General features: G+C 32.9%; 1 protein-coding gene across 1 annotated transcript in view; it reads right to left on the bottom strand.

The window, feature by feature from the left end:
- Positions 1–579: 579 nt before the first annotated feature.
- The window catches only part of LOC142234303 (uncharacterized), a 44553-nt gene continuing 25046 nt past the window's right edge, over positions 580–20086 (bottom strand). Inside the window, exons 16-29 of the mRNA XM_075305407.1 lie at positions 19117–19290; positions 13900–14060; positions 13420–13830; positions 9306–9504; positions 9072–9235; positions 8786–9016; positions 6079–6282; positions 5928–6012; positions 5590–5866; positions 5031–5232; positions 4553–4778; positions 1462–1574; positions 963–1112; positions 580–897 (exon numbers count right to left, since the gene is read on the bottom strand). Of these exons, the coding sequence (XP_075161522.1) occupies positions 736–897; positions 963–1112; positions 1462–1574; positions 4553–4778; positions 5031–5232; positions 5590–5866; positions 5928–6012; positions 6079–6282; positions 8786–9016; positions 9072–9235; positions 9306–9504; positions 13420–13830; positions 13900–14060; positions 19117–19290 (2759 nt within the window). The 3' untranslated portion in view covers positions 580–735. The remainder of the gene's footprint in view (positions 898–962; positions 1113–1461; positions 1575–4552; positions 4779–5030; positions 5233–5589; positions 5867–5927; positions 6013–6078; positions 6283–8785; positions 9017–9071; positions 9236–9305; positions 9505–13419; positions 13831–13899; positions 14061–19116; positions 19291–20086) is intronic.

The following is a 20086-nucleotide window of genomic DNA, read 5'->3' as shown; positions in this document are numbered from 1 at the left end:
CCCGGGTTTTTTATAACTCTGTTATTTGGACATTAATAATTAAGTTGCTGACCTCGCTTGGGTAACGTACATATGGAAAAGTCGATTTTTTAACTGACTTTTCAAAAAATGTTAAATATTCGTAAATCAACTTTTCTTTAAGTCGAAACTTGAATGTTTGAGAGTTAGAGTTTTGACATATTGCTGACTGTTTATAGGTTCGATTTTGTAACTATTCTCAACTAAAATATGTTTCTTCTTCAAAACCATTGTTTTTCTTAAATATTGGAAAGCAATTTAATTATAAACTCACTTGCTATTCCATTTTTGCCGTTTGTACTCCTTATAACAATTATACATTTTTTATAAACACAAAAATATTGATAATTTTAATTGTAGACTGGTTTAAATTTAATTTCAAATTATTTTTTTAATATTTTAAATCTTTCATATGGTTATATACGTAGAGTTGTTTAAGCATTTTGTTTTTGGCAAAAGTTTTCTCAAACTTCTTATATATAAAATCACAGTTTGAAAAATATATGTTATTTATTTTAGCCAGTATTATTATTATTATTATTATTATTATTATTATAATAATCTTAGTGTATTATTTAATTTATTTCCATTGTATATTTATTAATACAAACAAACAAATTGTTAACATTCCAATTTAATTCAAAGATGATGTATATGTTTTTTTGAACGAATAAAACCCTCTTTTTGGCTTATAGTATTTAAAACGAAACAAAAAAATTAATTTTTTTCTATGGAATTGTCATTTTCCTCAGATGCGATGGTACATGATGAATTACGACTGGGTGAATAAATGGATGTGGTCGATTTCAGATCACGAGAATAATTGGTGAATTCTATAACAAATTTTAATTCTTCTTTGAAGGCAACTTTCAATGGTATCTGGTAAGATTTATTAAAAACAGATTAATATATTTAAATAATACAAATTTCCCACAATATTTTACCTTATGACTTCTAGCCATACGAAAAACGAATCCAATCCAACTTATAATGCCATGAATCATTGCCATACCACTGCCCACAATTAAGACAATATATATACCACCAAGATTTTCCAATTTCAGGGGAGAAGCATCAGATTGTTTTTTCGCGGTCTGAAAATAAAATATATTAGAATTTAATTTTGGGGCTTTGGGAAAGAGGTTTCACTTCAATGCTAAAATATATATGTCTATTATCTGTATAAAAATATATAAACTTTAACTTATTTTTATAGCAAACTAAATATTTGGTTTGTGTTTAGTTTTATTATTTTTTTATAAAAATTTCACAGCCCAATAATATAATGTCTAATATCCCAAATATGCCTTAAAATTTGTTTTGAATTATAAGTGGCTATAAAATTGTGTCGCTGTGATCCTTATAAACAGAAAAAGCAAAGTTATTGTATAGATTAAATTATCTAGAATACAAGGCAATCTTAAAAATATTCTTTCTACGTACGGTACATAAATTTGCTCCCATTTCATTCCACCATTTTCTCTTTAATTTCTCCAGTTCACCTTGTTCTTGCAGTTCCAACAAAGCATGATTAAAATTATCTCGATAGGGCCAATCTGTAATAAAAAAGATTTTGACTTTTGAGTGTTCCGTTAGGGCTATGATCTCTGTACAAAAAAATCAAATTTTCGTAATGGTTTCTAGGTCAGAGTTCTGCTCATACATTTTTTTTTAATAAATAGATCAAATATACAGAGAAGAAATTTGATAATTTCAAACGTGTTTCAAGAGAATACTTTTACTTTTCCACGGGGGACATGTAAGACAGTTGTAACCATGTTATTTTCTCGGCAATTATGCATCTGATTTCGGCAATCATATTATGATTCGCTAGAAAACAATATTTTTGCTATAAAAATGTTCTCCGTGAAACATATTTTGGGATGATCATATTCTTCTCTACGTGTGTGTTTTAAACGAAATTCCAATTTTATACACATACTCTCAAAACAAAATGTAATTTCTAACAGCCAAAATTGTTGATGTTTCGGTAGTTATTATCTCCTGAGAAAAGGAAATCACTTCCATTTGCTAAAACCGCAAAGCCAAATTTATTCTATTAGGGAAATTCGGCATTGAACGAAACAAATGGCAGTCCGCTGGTGCAAGATTAGAGCTGTATGGTGGATGCTTCAAAACTCCCACACAAGCTCTCCCGGGTCGTCAATGATGTGTGCGGTCCTGCGTTGCCCTGATGGAAGGATCAGTTCTGACAGTTTTTTGTTTGCTTGCATCAATCCTATCAAATGATCACAGTAAAGTGTAAAAGCAATCGTTCGACAAGGCTGATACTCCTCATAGTAAATGATTCCTTTCCAATCCCACCAAATATTCAGCATAATCTTTCCAGCAATCAGTCCTTTTCTTGATCTTTACAATACTTCAACCATGACTTTGCGCATTATTCATTCATTAACAGGATGACTGATAAGTCCCCGGTCTAACAAAGACAAACACATTTTTTGTCAAAACTCGTTTTTATTATTCAACATAGTTCCCTTCAAGAGCATTACAACGATTATAATGACCTTCCAATTTTTTGATACCATTTTGGTAGTACTCCTTCGGTTTTGCCTCAAAATAGGTCTCAGTTTCGGCGATCACCTCTTCATTGCAGCCAAATTTTTTCCCTGCGATCATCCTTTTGAGGTCTGAGAACAAGAAAAAGTCGCTGGGGTTCAGATCTGGAGAATACGGTGGATGGGGAAGCAATTCGAAGCCCAATTCATGAATTTTTGCCATCGTTCTCAATGACTTGTGGCACGGTGCGTTGTCTTGGTGGAACAACACTTTTTTCTTCTTCATATGGGGCCGTTTTGCCGCGATTTCGACCTTCAAACGCTCCAATAACGCCATATAATAGTCACTGTTGATGGTTTTTCCCTTCTCAAGACAATCGATAAAAATTATTCCATGTGCATCCCAAAAAACAGAGGCCATTACTTTGCCAGCGGACTTTTGAGTCTTTCCACGCTTCGGAGACGGTTCACCGGTCGCTGTCCACTCAGCCGACTGTCGATTGGGCTCAGGAGTGTAGTGATGGAGCCATGTTTCATCCATTGTCACATATCGACGGAAAAACTCGGGTGTATTACGAGTTAACAGCTGCAAACACCGCACAGAATCATCAACACGTTGTTGTTTTTGGTCAAATGTGAGCTCGCGCGGCACCCATTTTGCACAGAGCTTCCGCATATCCAAATATTGATGAATGATATGACCAACACGTTCCTTTGATATCTTTAAGGCCTCTGCTATCTCGATCAACTCAATTTTACGGTCATTCAAAATCATTTTGGGGATTTTTTTTATGTTTTCGTCGGTAACCACCTCTTTCGGGCGTCCACTGCGTTCATCGTCCTCCGCGCTCATTTCACCACGCTTGAATTTTGCATACCAATCAATTATTGTTGATTTCCCTGGGGCAGAGTCCTGAAACTCATTATCAAGCCAAGTTTTTGCTTCCACCGTATGTTTTCCCTTCAGAAAACAGTATTTTATCAAAACACGAAATTCCTTTTTTTCCAACACTGCTTCATTCCGGACCAGTGCCCGGTGCCTCATGGGGAAGTACATTTCATCAGATCCCTTTGAAATTTGGTACGTGATGTTACTATATGCCCTCAAACAACCATGCAAAAATTGGTCTTTAACGGTCCAGAATTGTATGTAGCCCCATATAATCCGACCACCTGATTTGACTTCCGAAACCTCTTGAAGGAGCAACGTTCAGGAGAAAATTTAATCCAATCTGCTTAAAATTATATATATATATATATATATATATATATATATATATATATATATATATATATATATATATATATATATATATATATATATATATATATATATATATATATATATATATATATATATATATATATATATATATATATATATATATATATATATATATATATATATATATATATATATATATATATATATATATATATGCTTTTTACAAATCATGCAAAAATTGGTCCATATCGGTCGATAATTGTGTATAGCCCCCACATAAACCGACCTCCAGATTTGATCCGTTTGAAATTTGGTACTGATGTTAGTATACATATGATCTCCAACTAACACGCAAACACTGGTTCATATCGGTCCAGCATTATATATAGCACCCAGATTTGATTTCAGGAACCTTCTGGAGCAGAAAATTTTATCCGATCCCTTTGAAATTTTGTAGAGATGTTAGTATATGTTCTCTAACTACCACACAAACACTGGTCCATATCAGTCCAGAATTATATATAGCCCCTACATATTATCCGATCCCCAGATGTGTCTTTCGGACCCTCTTGGAGGAATTTAATCCGATCTGTTTGAAATTTGGTTCTTGATATTACTATACGCCCTCCAGTAACCATGAAAAATTGGTCCATGTTGGTCCAGAATTATATATAGCATCCCCAAATTTTACTTTCGAAGTATCCTTGGGGAGGAAATTCGGAGGGTACATAAGATTCGGACTAGTCCAACGTTCGGCCGTATATACCTAATTGTTATTATTAAAACTTACTTTTCCGCATGGCAATCCCATAACCCTTTTCGTCCAAAGTTTGACCCACTTTTGCTAGATTACATTCTCGCATTGTATTATATTCGATCGATGTGGATTCCATAAGAAAGGCATAACGATTATTTTTCTTAACATATTCCACACCCTCTTGATTGGTATCGAACAATAATTCTGGATGACGTAGCATAAATTCATTCATTGTCCTGTAGGTTGGATCACCGGATGTCTGAAATTAAAAAAAAATATAAATATATTTAGTACACTGAAAGAAAAGTTTTCATTTCCGAGGAACGAAATTTTAGACAATGGACAATTTCTTTGGATTCTAAAAAACTTTATTTAGAAAAGTTTAGAGACAAACTTTGAATCGTTTGTCATAAATTCTGATTTTAGAGAATACTTTGTCTAAAGTTTTGTTCCGAAGGAAAGTCGTTTTTTTTTGTGTTGGGTGATCACAGATAAACTTCTGATTTCTTACTTGAAAGAAATTCCTTGTTGATCCAGTTCGCTTGGCTCCATACACAACTCCTTCCTTGTTTGCTGCCAAATCCTTAACATTTTCAATCAACACTTTTGGTGTTTCCACAGTCAAAAAAGCAGCCAAATTAGCCGTATAGGATGAGACCATAATTAGAGTAAAGAACCACCAAATTGAAGCCACAGTTCGGACAGATAAAGCCCTGAAAAAATGGGACAAACATATGCACAATAATTTTTTTTCTGATTCAGGCACCAAAATAATTTATCCAATTAATTTTTTAATTGAAATGTCTTCAACGTTAGAAATGATAGCATCATTTAAAAAAAAATTAATTGAAAGTCAATTAAAAAAATTAATTGATCTAATTAAAAAATTAATAGATACTATTAATTTTTGTAATTGATTTTTGTTTCAATAAAAAAAATTGTTGAATCAATTAAATTTTTAATTGAATATTTTTTAAAACTCAATTAAACTTCAATTGGAAAAATGTTCGTGAATTTTTTTCTGTGTACGAGTGACATATTCAACTTAAATTTTACATAAGTATACATACTTGGGTGCAACATCTGAACCCTGCTGCAGTAAGGCACCCGTGGTAAACCATAGGGAATTACTTAAGGTAAATTGATTTTCCAATTCAGTGGGTTCCTCTATGCATGGACATGGATTATCCCATTCGCTGGGAGCTAATCGTCCCAATATGAAAAATGACAATGAAACACCTAAGAAAGATAAACCCAAAGCTTGCCACACATCATTGTTGAATGGATCCATGAATGAGAAAATGGAAGAGGTATCCTTTTGGGGTTTCGTAAAAAGAATTGATATACCTAAATCCAATGGAAATAAAGATCAATTACTTGCAAACGATTCAACTCATTCAACACTCACCCAAATTCATAAAGGGTGTTGTAAAGTCAATAGCTTCTTGTCTTTCCGAGGTTATGGTTAAATCTGAAATGGCTAAATCAGCACGCTAAATCGGAACGATTTTGTATTATTTATGGTTGTTTTTGTTTTTTTGTATGGTGTCGCTACTTACACCTTCCATGATTTCTTTTACCATCCCTGTGGATACATTTGTTTCCTTGTTAAAAGATCCATAATCGTTACCACTTGGTATGAATGTGTAATTGAAACCTAATTTCAATGCCAAGAATTGAATTAATTCCACGGCATAGCCTTCGTATTGATTATTGCCAACTAATTTCTTGTGCGATTCCTTAATACTAGCATAGGGCTTATTCTGGAAATAGATAATTAAAGAATTATGGGGGGAGAGTTTATATGTAAGAGATAGTATAATATATACGAGGGTTGCCTATTATATTTTGATTTAGGGGAACCCTAGTGTCGAAATATGCACACAGAGAAGGAATATGACCACATCAAATATGCTTTAAGAGCAAAATGTAATTTTTGGACGGTGAATATGTAACATATTTGTGGCAATCATGGCATGTTCTCAAAAATTATGTATCTGATTTCGCTAACCATGTATATGATTGTCAAGAAAACAACTTTTTTGCGACAAATATGTTCCATGTTCACCGTCCAAAAATAACATTTTGCTCTTGAAACATGTTTTGGGGTGCTCATATTCCCTCTCTGCGTGTACCAACTGACATCTCTATACTAAAACTTGACATTTTTGAGGTTATACGTATTTGGCGATGAAGCTCCGTCAAGGACCGAGGTCGTAGTCCTCTCCAAGTAGAATTTCGTGTAGGCTTTCCAAAATCAGTCGTTCCGGAAATCATTGATGATATGCGCTAACTGATATTGCATGATCATCATGTGATCTATGGTGAGATTGGGACAACCTTGGGCATTTGTGGGACATTCAATATTGCATGAACATTTGACCGTCAAAAAATTTGTTCACGTTGGATCCCACACAATTTGTCAATCGCTCAAAAAAAGCTCGTGTCGTGGCGGTAGCGGCTTGACGGCTAAGCCGATATAAATTTGTCTATTCGGCGGCGCACAATTATACATTATAAAATCAATTTGATGTTATCCGAAGGTCAATAAGATTAATTGTACAATCAATCTTACAATTATATTTACATTTCATTAAAATTTTCTGAGCTAAAATATTATAACATTTTGATACTAATCGACTGTGGGTGGAAAGTTTAAAATTTTGGCTAAAAATACAACAATTATTAATATTTTTCTGATTTAATTAATATTTTTGATTAATTGGCGGCTAAATTTGAGTCGAAACGAGTCGATATATTCGGTGGCGGCGTCAGCTGGCAAAAACTGGTCGGCGGCGGTTAAAAGTGGCGACTCGACTCGGCGGCTTCATTCTCTGTTTTGGAGATACCTCAATCAGAGTGGTAAAAATTGCTTCGACAATTCGTTGAAACACATGCAAAGGAATTTGGAAGTTGTTCCAAAGGCACAACTTTAAACTCACTTCCAAAAATATCCTCCCAAAGATGTTCTTTATTTTAATTACACAAGAAGTTTTTTTAATTAAATTTTTTATAACTGGCTTTTTTCATATTTTTAATGAGTTTTTGTTTTGTCTCATATAGGTTAAAAACAGATTACGAATTACGTAAAGTACAAATTATTAAAATTTTGTCGAAAAAATTGTACAGAAAATTTGCAAATTTTTGAAAATATTTGAGGTCAAACATTAAAAATCATAAAAAACATTAAAAGACTAAAAAAATTATAAAAATTATTTATTTAGCAAAATATAACAAAAATTTTTAAATCACAACCAAAACTCTGAATTCGAATCACACCTTAAGAAGTGATGCAAATTCAGTGCAACGGCTCTTGAAATGGTGGACATCCGTCCTACGATAAGGCTGTGTTAAATTCATCGCTTCTGCGTCAATTTTGCACCACTTCCGGATCCAAAAAAAAAAAAAACAGATATCCTCCCAAAGATGTTCTTTAGTTTAACTACACAGGAAGTTTTTTTGATTCAATTTTTTTGGCTTTTTTTAATATTTTTAATGAGTAATTTTAACTTTTTTTTGTCTCATATGGGTTAAAAAGAGATTACGAATTAATAAAAATAAAGTACAAATTATTAAAATTTTGTCGAAAAAATTGTAAAGAAAATTTGCAAATTTTTGAAAATATTTGAGGTCAAACATTAACAAAAAATTTTGAAAATATCTGAGGTCAAACATTAAAAATCATAAAAAGCATTAAAAATCTAAAAAAAAATAAAACTTATTTATTTAGCAAAATATTACAAAATTTTTTAATTCACATCCAAAACAACTTAAGAAGTGATGCAAATTTAGTGCAACGGCTCTTGAAATGTTGGACATCCGTCCTACGACAAGCCCGTGTTAAATTCATCGCTTCTGCGCCAATTTTGCACCACTTCCGGATCCAAAAACATTTTCACTACTTTTTTGGCGACGACTTTTTTGCTGGGTTAATGGGAAATATTTTGAAAATTTTTCGATAATTAATATCTGTTTTTGTTCTTTAATCCCGAAATATATAACGCAACCCTCGTATATTAACAAAGCCATTCATATGCAACTAAATGACAGTTTAAAATTTTAAAAATAAAAAATATTTTCTTAATTAAAAAGAAAAAAACTTTATTATTACAATTTTAAAAAAATTGTAAAGCAAAGATGAAAAATCTTAGCTATAATTGAAGCTTTTTTCTCTTTAGTTCAAAGATTCAATATCTCAGTTAATTAAAAATTTATGTGGCACTCAATGTCTATGGATGCCAGTGTAGCTAAAAATTTCCTACTTACCGGTACTGACAAAAGAATCAAGAAAGTTTTATTCGCCAAAGAATTATCAATCGAATCATACTGGGCTGTGGTGGGTGCTAACCGTTGACTTGTATAATTTCGTTCTTCATCCCATGTACCAACTTTTACAACTCCTGAGGGTTGAAGTTCAACCACGTCAAAGGTAAAACCTTTTCTAACATTTCCATCAAAATATAGACCACCCGTAAGTGTATTCTTATCCATTTTGATCTGAAATATTCAAATGGATACATTAAATTGGACATAGTTTGATTGTATATCTTACCGATCTCATGAAATTCTTAAAAGTAGAACCATCAGTAGCCACGCTATCGCTATGTTCCGAACATTTAACAGGTTCCGGATTGAGAGGAATATGTTGTGTGGTTTCAGCAAATAATTGTATCGAATCATACGTAAGAGCCATTTCCATAGTTATGGGACATGAACCTATAATGTATAGAGTATGCATATTGGGAAGTCCAGTTTTATTTATTGTATAGGCTTCAAGATTCCTTACCATTCTGAAATCCATCATTTATCGTAGGATATTCCAATTTGGTCATTATTTGTTGAACAATCGGATGTTCGGGCGAAAACATTCTTAGACTGGTTATGTTGGATTCACTATGTTTAAACTCCTCCAAATCGAATGAATGAAAATCCAAATTACCAATGATATATTTGAAATCCTCATTAATGATGCCAACTTGTTGGGCCTGAAATTGTAAGTTTGGGAAATTTACGAAATAAAGCCTCTCGAACCTCCAGGTTCCGACGGAAACCTTTAGAATTCATGAAGGTGGTAGCTAATAAACGCCCTGAACTTCTATTAAGGATCTACAGAAAATGTTTAGTTCAGGGAACATTCCTTGGAAGACTCTGAATCTAGTCCTGACAAAACAAAGTCGGCATACCGGCTGCCCTCCGTTCCTGACACAGAAGGTAAGCTCTACAACTAACACGGGCGGTAGGAGAGAACTTTGTAGCAAACAATATGGTTTCAGCCAAGAGGACAATAATAACAAACAATGTAAACACTCGAAAGACTCCAAGCCCTGACGGAGGAGGTAGCTAGTCAATGCCTAGAACTACTACTGATAAAAAAAGTCGGCATACCGGCTACCCAACACAGAAGGAAAACTCTTCAAACAACTAACAAAGGCGGTAGGGGAAGACTCTCAAACAAACAATATGGCTTCAGACAAGGGGACAATAAAAACAAACAAAGTAACTTCTCAAAGCCCTACAGGCCCCGACGACATACTTTGTTGAAACTAGTAAACGCTCGGAACTACTACTAAGGGTATACAAAAAAGGCTTAGTTGAGGGAACATTCCTCAAAACTTGGAAGACTTTGAAACTAGTCTTGGTAAAAAAAGTCGACATGCTGGCCGCCTTTCGCTCTTCAGGCAGAAGACAAGCTATTCTAACAACTCTCAAGTATACAATCACTCTTATTCCTGAAATCGCCCTCGCTCTCGCCGTCGCTTTTAAGTCGTGTCGTCATTCATTTGGTATTCCTGTAGAGTGGCGACGGCGACGACGCCGATTACTTTTTGTACCAATTACAATACTAGGTAATAAAAGGTCGACATCACTAGAAAACAATCAACTGATATGCTGATTAATTTCTTTCGGTTTAAACTATTTTTATTTCCGACACAATTCTATTTCGGAAAATCAAGAAAAATATTTAATTTGACGCGGGAAAAATGTGGATACATATTCAAGAACTTTTAAAGACTTACACTCACGAATTCAAAATTTTTATTCACGCATACTCAAGATGAGAATATAGCTCTAGCGCATAGAAATGTTGTAAAAACTCTTGAGACTCGGCTCGACTTTTGTGCGTCATGCCAATTCGCCTCACTCATGAAAATAATTCTTCATTGAATAGGAGTTAAAAAAACGTTTGCCAAAGAGAATAATGTCGTTATCTGACTGAAAACGTGAACAGAATATCGGTAGCTAATTTACATCTAGATTAGGTTAGGTATAGTGACAGACCGATGCCAGTCTCCCTTGGACTATTCAGTTCATTGTGATACCACAGGTGGTGAACTTCTCCCTTATCGACAAGGGATCTCCTTCTTATAGCCGAGTTCGAACGGCATTTCATATTACAATGAAACCACAACACGTTGTGGTCAGCAGTGAGAGCCCTCTCGAACCCCGCTATAAGGGATGATGGGATTTCAGTCACCTTTGGCGACTGCGTGACTGTGACTGATCCGAAGAGATGCGCCAAATACCTCAACCGACAGTTTGTCGAGCATCCCGAGAGTGATAGAGCGAAAAGGAGAGACACTCGTCGCATACGTGGTCTCCGAGCCGACGACACACCACAATTTACCGCAGCCGAAGTTACCAAAGTCATCAACAGCGCGAAACCATCTAAGGCGCTGGGCCCCGACGGAATTTCAATGCTAATGCTGAAGCATCTGGGAATATTGGGAGTTGAGTACCTGACCAGACTCCTCAATTTGTCCTTGGAATCACACATTATACCCGATGTCTGGAAGATGGGAAGAGTGATTCCACTACTGAAGCCAGGCAAAGATTCGAGTAAAGGTGAATCGTACAGACCGATATCCCTTCTCTCGCCAGTAGCCAAGATACATGAGGCACTACTCCTTCCCAGCCTTGTGGAGAATTTTCCAGCTGTCCACCATCAACATGGATTCCGTAAGGTACACTGTACGACGACAGCCTTACATGCCATTTCGACACATGTCAATAGGGGACTTAATCAGCCCAAGCCGTGTCATAGGACGGTCCCCGTGGCGCTTGACTTATCGAAAGCGTTCGATACGGTCAACCATGCCACATTATTCGAGGACATCGAGAACACGTCCCTACCGGCAGGAACGAAGCGTTGGGTTCTGAATTATATGTGTGAACGCCAGTCGTACGAAGAATTCAGGGACAAGAAGTCAAAACCCCGTAGAGGTAAACAGGGAGTTCCCCAGGGCGGGGTGATATCTCCGGCACTGTTTAACCTCTACCTGTCCTCGATTCCACCCCCTCCTGACGGCGTCGAGATTGTGTCTTATGCGGACGATTGCACAATCATAGCATCTGGGCCCATTGTTGATGACATTTGCGATCGATTAAATGTCTACCTCGCTGATCTTACCAGTTATTTCACTGCAAGAAATTTGAGGATATCTCCCACCAAATCCTCAGCCACACTATTCACTACATGGGCGGTGGAAGTACGCAGGCAGTTGAATGTCAGAGTCGATGGCGAAACAATTCCGACAAGAAATTACACCAAGATTCTCGGGGTCACATTCGACAGCCTTTATAAGTCGTCCGCCCATGCCACTGCAATTTGTGATAAGCTCCGCGGTAGAAACAAGGTCCTCAAGTCGCTTGCCGGCAGCACTTGGGGTGCGGACAAAGAAACCTTGTTAACTACATATAAGGCAATTGGCCGATCAGTGGTAAACTAAACGAGCGATACGCAGTGGAATAACATACAGACCTGTCAGAACGCTGCCCTTAGAACCGCAACAGGATGTCTCCGCAGTACACCCCTGGATCATCTTTATGCGGAGACCAAGATCATCCCAGTGCGTCGACACAACTACATGTTGTCAAAGCAGTATCTCTTGGGTTGCTATCGAAGTTGTCATGCGAATAACCATCTTGTGGATAGACAACCTCCACCCATGAATGTAAGGGTTGATCTTCACCTTCTAGAGCCCGAGATTCAGCGTTCCAAAAGAGGGCCTCTAGATCAGGCAGCATACCAGACAGGTCTGAACAGGATTCGTGAGGATACTGTAGTTGAAGCGGTGAGAAGCTACAAGGTTAATCCTGTTCTCGGACCTCGGACCGGAGACCTCCCACGGCAGACAAGGGTAGTTTTGGCCCAACTAAGATCAGACAAGTGCAGCCGCCTCAATTCATACTTATCAGTGATTGATAGCAGCGTAGCTGAAGTGTGTCCCATATGTAATCAAGGGCCACATGACACACGTCACCTTTTTGCTTGCCCAGCTAAGCCTACCCGTCTCACTACCAGATCACTTTGGACACACCCCATCCTTGTCGCAGAGTTCCTTGATCTGGCTACCAGCTGAACTACACAAGCATATTAAAAACTGTTACAACAACAACAACAACGATGAAACCACTTGCAGAAGCTTTGAAACACTCAGAAATGTCACCAGCATTAGTGGGAGGGGATAATCCATCGATAAAAAGTTTTTTGGTGTTCGGTCGAAACTAGGGACGAAGCCACGAGGGACATGCTAATCACTGCACCACGCTGGTTCCCATCTATCTAATGCTACCTCCTTCCATTAGCGTCGCTATTATCTCTCCCTCTTTTTCTTCCGTTTCAGTTTTAAACTTTTATAAACTCAAGAGCTACTCTAATTGTGTTTCGGAGACTTCTCTTATGAACAAGAACTGTCCCATGACTGAGCACCACCGAGGCCTGAAGGTCCAGAAGAGAAAGGATCTGAGTGGCGAATCATAACATATGTACACCCGAATCTAGAAGCAGGCGACCAATGAAAAATCGCGGATGTTAGTACACAGACGGTCAATATATGTGTATGAATAAAAAAATTTTAGCTACTACCCCTCAAAAAGTTTCATTACTATTTTCTACAAACCTGTTTCAAAAATTCCGGCATAGTCTCCGTCGAACCAACGACTACAATTTGCTTATCTGGAGATCTGCGTACTCTTCTCAAGGTATCCTTATAATTACCATCGAAACCGATATCATAACGCAATACAGTAATCATTGGTGCATCATTAGCCGTATACTGTGCCATTATGGTATTCAAAATATTTAAATATTCCGAAGATTCGTAGAGAAATATAAATCGTGTCCAGTCAAATGCAACAATAAGAGAATACAAAGCCCGGCCTATATCCTCTTCATTGGGATATAAATTAAAGGCCTCAGTTGCATCACCCATAAACGAATAGAAATATGGTATATCCTTGGCATCACATATCGACATCAAATGAAACGCAGTGTGTCTTGAAGATGGACCAACCACAGCTCCAATACCATTCTGAAATCGAAAATTAGTAACTTATATAAAGTCCACAATGTAATCGAATGATCTACATATGTTCAATACCTCCATCATTCCGCATAGGGTGTTATAACCCATAAATGAATTACCAAATGATATTTCATCTTTAGCAAGTTCCAGCTGTGTACCATATTTAGCATTGGCATTTTCAATTGCGGTCTCAGCAACCAGCGTCATCTTTTCGGATTCTCGATCGGTCAATAAGCCTGTTGGATAATTCACATTGTAATAAAAACAAATGGTAAAGTATATCTGTAAAACTAGAATTGACAGCTACATGATATTTGTTTTATTGACAGCTCATTACGTTCTTCATATGTCACCAAAAGCATTTTTGTCAGAGTTAATTTAAAGCGAAAGTTATTTGATCTAAAGTTCTAGCGTAATCGTGAGGCAGCAGAAATGGTAGATTTTTTATTGCTTTGATTGATAGAATTCGGTAGATTTTGAAAAATATTCCTCTCCAAGAAAGAGGTATCTCACAAATTGTATATAGAAATTTTCTATGGAAATAAAATTTTGATAAAATTTACGATAAAAATAAAATTTCGACAAAATTTTCTATAGAAATAAAATTTTGACAACATTTTCTTAAGAAATACAATTTTGACAAAATTTTCAATAGAAAAATAAGTTTGAAAAAATTTTTATAGAAATAAAATTTCGACAAAATTTTCTATAGAAATAAAATTTTGACAAAATTTTCTATAGAAAAAGAAGTTTGACAAAATTTATTATAGATATAAAATTTTGACAAAATTTTCTATAGAAATAAAATTTTGACAAAATTTTCTATAGAAATAAAATTTTGACAAAATTTTCTATAGAAATAAAATTTTGACAAAATTTTCTATAGAAATAAAATTTTGACAAAATTTTCTATAGAAATACAATTTTGTTGTTTTTGATTTCAGCTTAAAACCCTGCATTGACTAAACTACATGTGTAGCTTAACCAACAGAGGAAAAGTATGCTTGTCAAATTTATTTAGGCAAAGTCCTATAGACTGCAAGATGGTTGGATGTACAGCTGTTTCGAAATTACCACATTCCTCATCGGCATCCTCTACTTGCAGCAACATTCAGGTAATTCACTCAACCAAAAGTGAACTACACTTGAACCTTCCGAAAAAAGGTTTGATAAATTTTCTATTGGACTAAAACCTTGACAAAATTTTCTAAAGAAATAAAATTTTGTCAAAATTTTCTATAGAAATAAAATTTTGACAAAATTTTCTATAGAAATAAAATTTTGACAAAATTTTCTATAGAAATAAAATTTTGACAAAATTTTCTATAGAATTAAATTTCGACAAAATTTTCTATAGAGATAAAATTTTAACAAAATTTTCTATAGAAATAAAATTTTGACAAAATTTTCTATAGAAATAAAATTTTGACAAAAGTTTCTATAGAAATAAAATTTTTGCAAAATTTTCTATAGAAATAAAATTTTGACAATATTTTCTATAGAAATAAAATGTTGACAAAATTGTGTATAGAAATAAAATTTTGACAAAATTATCTATAGAAATAAAATTTTGACAAAATGTATTATAATTCTATAATTTTGAAAATTAAAATTTTATAAATTTCGGTCATACTATCAATGTCCATTTTAAGTTCTCCTTTTTGCAGAAGTAGTAACCTTTCCTTGTTGGTGCAAGTTAAAATCGCAATATTGCAAATATTGGAATAAAATGTTAAAAAATTTTCGATAGAAATAAACTGTTGACAAAATTTTCTATAGAAAAAAGAAGCTTGACAAAATTTTTTATAGAAAACGAAGTTCGACAAAATTTCCTTTTTAGAAGTAAAATTTTGAGAAAATTATCTAGGAAAAAAATTTTTTTGAGAAAATTTTCTATAGAAATAAATTTTTGACAAAATTTTCTATAGAAATAAAATTTTGACAAAATTTCTATAGAAATAAAACTTTGACAAAATTTTAGTTCTATAGAAAATGTTGTCAAAATTTTATTTCTAAAGAAAATTTTGTCAAAAATATATTTATATAGAAAATTTTCTCAAAACAGAGGAAAATACTTTTCCTCTGTTGGTTAAGCTAGACTTGCAGTTTAGTCTATGCATGGTTTTAAGCTGAAATCAAAAACAACAATAATGATTGAAGAGAAAACCAACAATAACAAGCAAAACGAAAGAGGATAGAGGAAGCACGCTCAAAAACAAACCCAGCCAACTACATTCAAATCGATGATTTGAGTTTGGCAAAGGAAAAGAGATATGCTTGCAAATTTGTTTAGACAGTGGCCGACTATCAAACCTTTTTTCGGAAGGTTCAAGTGTAGTTCACTTTGGGATGAGTGAATTACCCGAATTCTGCTGCAAGTAGACGATGCTGATGAGGAATGTGGTAATTCCGAAACAGCTGTACATCCAACCATTTTGCAGTCTATAGGGCTTTGCCCAAACAAATTTGACAAGCATACTTTTCCTCTGTTGGTTAAGCTACACTTGTAGTTTAGTCAATGCATGGTTTTAAGCTGAAATCAAAAACAACAATAATGATTGAAGAGAAAACCAACAACAACAAACAAAACGAAATAAAATTTTGACAACATTTTCTATAGAACTAAACCCTTGACAATATCTTCTATAGAAATAAAATTTTGACAAAATATTCCATAGAAATAAAATTTTGACAAAAATTTCCATGAAATAAAATTTTGACAAAATTTTCTATAGAAATAAAATGTTGACAAAATTATCTATAGAAATAAAATTTTGACAAAATTTTCTATAATTTGAACAAACAAACAAAAATTTTGACAAAATTTTCTATAGGACTAAAACCTTGACAAAATTTTCTATAGAAACAAAATTTTCTATAGAAATATAATTTTGACAATATTTTCTGTAGAAATAAAATTTTGACAAAATTTTCTATAGAAATAAAATTCTGACAAAATATTCCATAAAATTTTGACAAAATTTTCTATGAAATAAAATTTTGACAAAATTTTCTATAGAAATAAAATGTTGACAAAATTATCTATAGTAATAAAATTTTGACAAAATTTTCTATAATTCAATATTTAAAAAAATAAAATTTTATAAATTTCGGTCATACTATCAATGTCCATTGTAAGTTGTCCTTTTTGCCGAAGTAGTAACTTTCTCTTGTTGGTGCAAGTTAAAATCGTTCAAACATTCGCCAAGAAATTCGACACAATTTAAGAGATATTGATACACCCAAAAAATTGTCTCTAATAGGATCATAATCTATAATATTGCAAATATTTTAATAAAATGTTAAAAAAATTTTCTATAGAAATAAACTGTTGACAAAATTTTCTATCGAAAAAGAAGTTTGACAAAAGTTTTTTTTATAGAAAAAGAAGTTCGACAAAATTTCCTTTGTAGAAGTAAAATTTTGAGCAAAAAATATCTAGGAAATAAAATTTTGACAAAATTTTCTATAGAAATAAATTTTTGACAAAATTTTCTATAGAAATAAAATTTTGACAACATTTTCTATAGAAATAAAATTTTGACAAAATTTCTATAGAAATAAAACTTTGACAAAATTTTTTATAGAAATAAACTGTTGCCAAATTTTCTATAGAAATAAAATTTTGACAAAATTTTCTATAGAAAAAGAAGTTTGACAAAATTTTTTATAGAAAAAGAAGTTTGACAAAATTTTTTATAGAAAAAGAAATTTGACAAAATTTTCTGTAGAAGTACAATTTTCAGAAAATTGTCTATGGAAATAAAATTTTGACAAAATTTTCTATAGAAATAAAATTTTGACAACATTTTCTATAGAACTAAAATTTTGACAAAATTTTTTATAAAAATAAACTGTTGCCAAATTTTCTATAGAAATAAAATTTTGACAAAATTTTCTATAAAAAAAAATTTGACAAAATTTTCTATAGAAAAAGAAGTTTGACAAAATTTTTTATAGAAAAAGAAATTTGACAAAATTTTCTGTAGAAGTACAATTTTCAGAAAATTGTCTATGGAAATAAAATTTTGACAACATTTTCTATAGAACTAAAATTTTGACAAAATTTCTATAGAAATAAAACGTTGACAAATTTTTGACAAAATTTTCTATAGAAATAAACTGTTGACAAAATTTTCCAAAAAAAAAAATTTTGACAAATATTTCTATAGAAAAAGAAGTTTGAAAAAAAATTTATAGAAAAAGAAGTTTGACAAAATTTTCTGTAGAAGTAAAATTTTCAGAAAATTGTCTATTGGAATAAAATTTCTATAGAACTAAATTTTTGACAAAATTTTCTATAGAAATAAAATTTTGACAAGAAGTAGGTCAGGAGTATACAAAAAACTAGTTTTGGTTCTTGAAAAATATTTTAATTAATAAATTTAAGAATCTAAAAATTTTAGGAATTATTTTCTAGCTCGATGGCAAAGCATAAATTTTCTAAAGAAATAAAATTTTGACAAAATTTTCTATAGAAATAAAAATTTGACAAAAAATTTTCTAAAGAATAACATTTTGACAAAATTAACTATAGAAATAAAATTTTGAAAAAAATATCTATAGAAATAAAATTTTGCAACCGTGAATACTTCTCAAATTAAGGCGTAAGATCAAAAAGCATTTTTGAGCTTTTAAGGATATTTTAAGTCAGGAGTATGCAAAAAACTAGTTTTGGTTCTTGAAAAACAATTTAATTAATAAATTTAAGAATCTAGAAATTTGAGGAATTATTTTCCAGCTCGATGACAAAGTAGTAAAATATAACGGCATACACTAATTGCTGTTTTTAGCAGACTTTTTTCTATAAGGACAAAATAATAAGTACACGTTGGCATTTTTTCACTAATTGCTGTTTTTAGCAGACTTTCTATAAGTATATAAAAGACGCTAATTTCATATGTATTTTGTAAACAATGTCGTATTGGAATAGGATTTCCCCTTCCCAAATATCTGAATGAATTTTGTTTATAGTTTTCCATAAACAAATAACAACATAGTCATCATGTTTTTTCAATAGCGTCCACAAAATGTACTCAAACAAATCTTTCAACGTTTATTGGTAATAATTATTGCTCGAATGTGCACACAGTGAGAGAAGAGGCATATAAATAATATTATTAATAGAACTATCAACAATGGAAAGATTAACCATAGACATGTCTATCGCATCCATCCTCTTCTCAAACAAAAAAAAAACAAGAAAATTATTTTCGTCACTCACACATGCACTCGAACAACCATTAGTTGTGATTCCAATACCCTCCCACTCAGCATGTCATTGACTCTTACCTATAGTTATTTTATTCTGTTCCTCAGATTGTATGTCATCGCCATTATCTTCGTATCGTTGATCATATCCTCCATATTGGGCTAATGTGATTTTGGAATATGCTAACAGTACAAGTGTTCCAATTATCCAGATTGTAAAACGTTGAAACATTGTTGAATCTTTTGCAAAGTTTTCTTATTCTATTTAAATTATTTTTTATGAAAACATATTTTTGATTAATTTTTCCTGAAGAACGCGAGCGAATGCTTTTCCGCTTTGATGTTTTCTTGAACGACACTAAAGAGATACTAAATTGGTATGCAGAGAAATTTTCCAGATTTTTTTAATAGTTCTCAAAAAAGTTCCCAAACAATGAGGAAAAGTTTTGGAAGCCGAAAGCTTTTATTCTTAATATTTTATTCATTTAAAATTTGCTCTTAAAACCAAAATAAAATATTGATTCTCCGGATGCTTTTCGATGCGCTGGTAGGTTTTTTAAAATAATCAAAAAATAGTATTGCTCCTAATCCTAAGCGTCTGAGGACTTGAATTCATAACCTACGGTACCATAAAATGCTGTGTTCTCAGAGGTGATTAATAATTAACCTGGGATGATTACAAATTAACCTCTATTTTCCTTTAGAACGCATAGTTTGGGACTTTGGGATGATTTCGCTCCTTTTCGTTCTCCGTCGGTTAGTTTAGGAAATATGAGTAAAATACATTTTTGGTAGAAACATGTCGATGCTTCCAGGATTTGGATGGAATTTTAGATTTTTTGGTAGTCATCATGAATTAACCTCCTTTTCGCTCTAGGACGCGTAGTTTAGGAGATATGATTAAATCAAGTTTTTTACATAAAAAAATTCGATTTTTTAATAATTTCGATGGAATTTTGTATTTTTGGGCGTGATCCCGAATTACACGAAACCAAGTGTTTAATGTAAAAAATTTTGATTTTTAGAGTATTTGGATGGAATTTTCGATTTT

Source organism: Haematobia irritans, chromosome 1 (assembly GCF_050003625.1).
Source record: "Haematobia irritans isolate KBUSLIRL chromosome 1, ASM5000362v1, whole genome shotgun sequence".
Lineage (NCBI taxonomy): Eukaryota > Metazoa > Arthropoda > Insecta > Diptera > Muscidae > Haematobia > Haematobia irritans.
The sequence above is the reverse complement of the archived record's forward strand: the minus strand, read 5'-3'. Positions and strand labels throughout refer to the sequence as shown.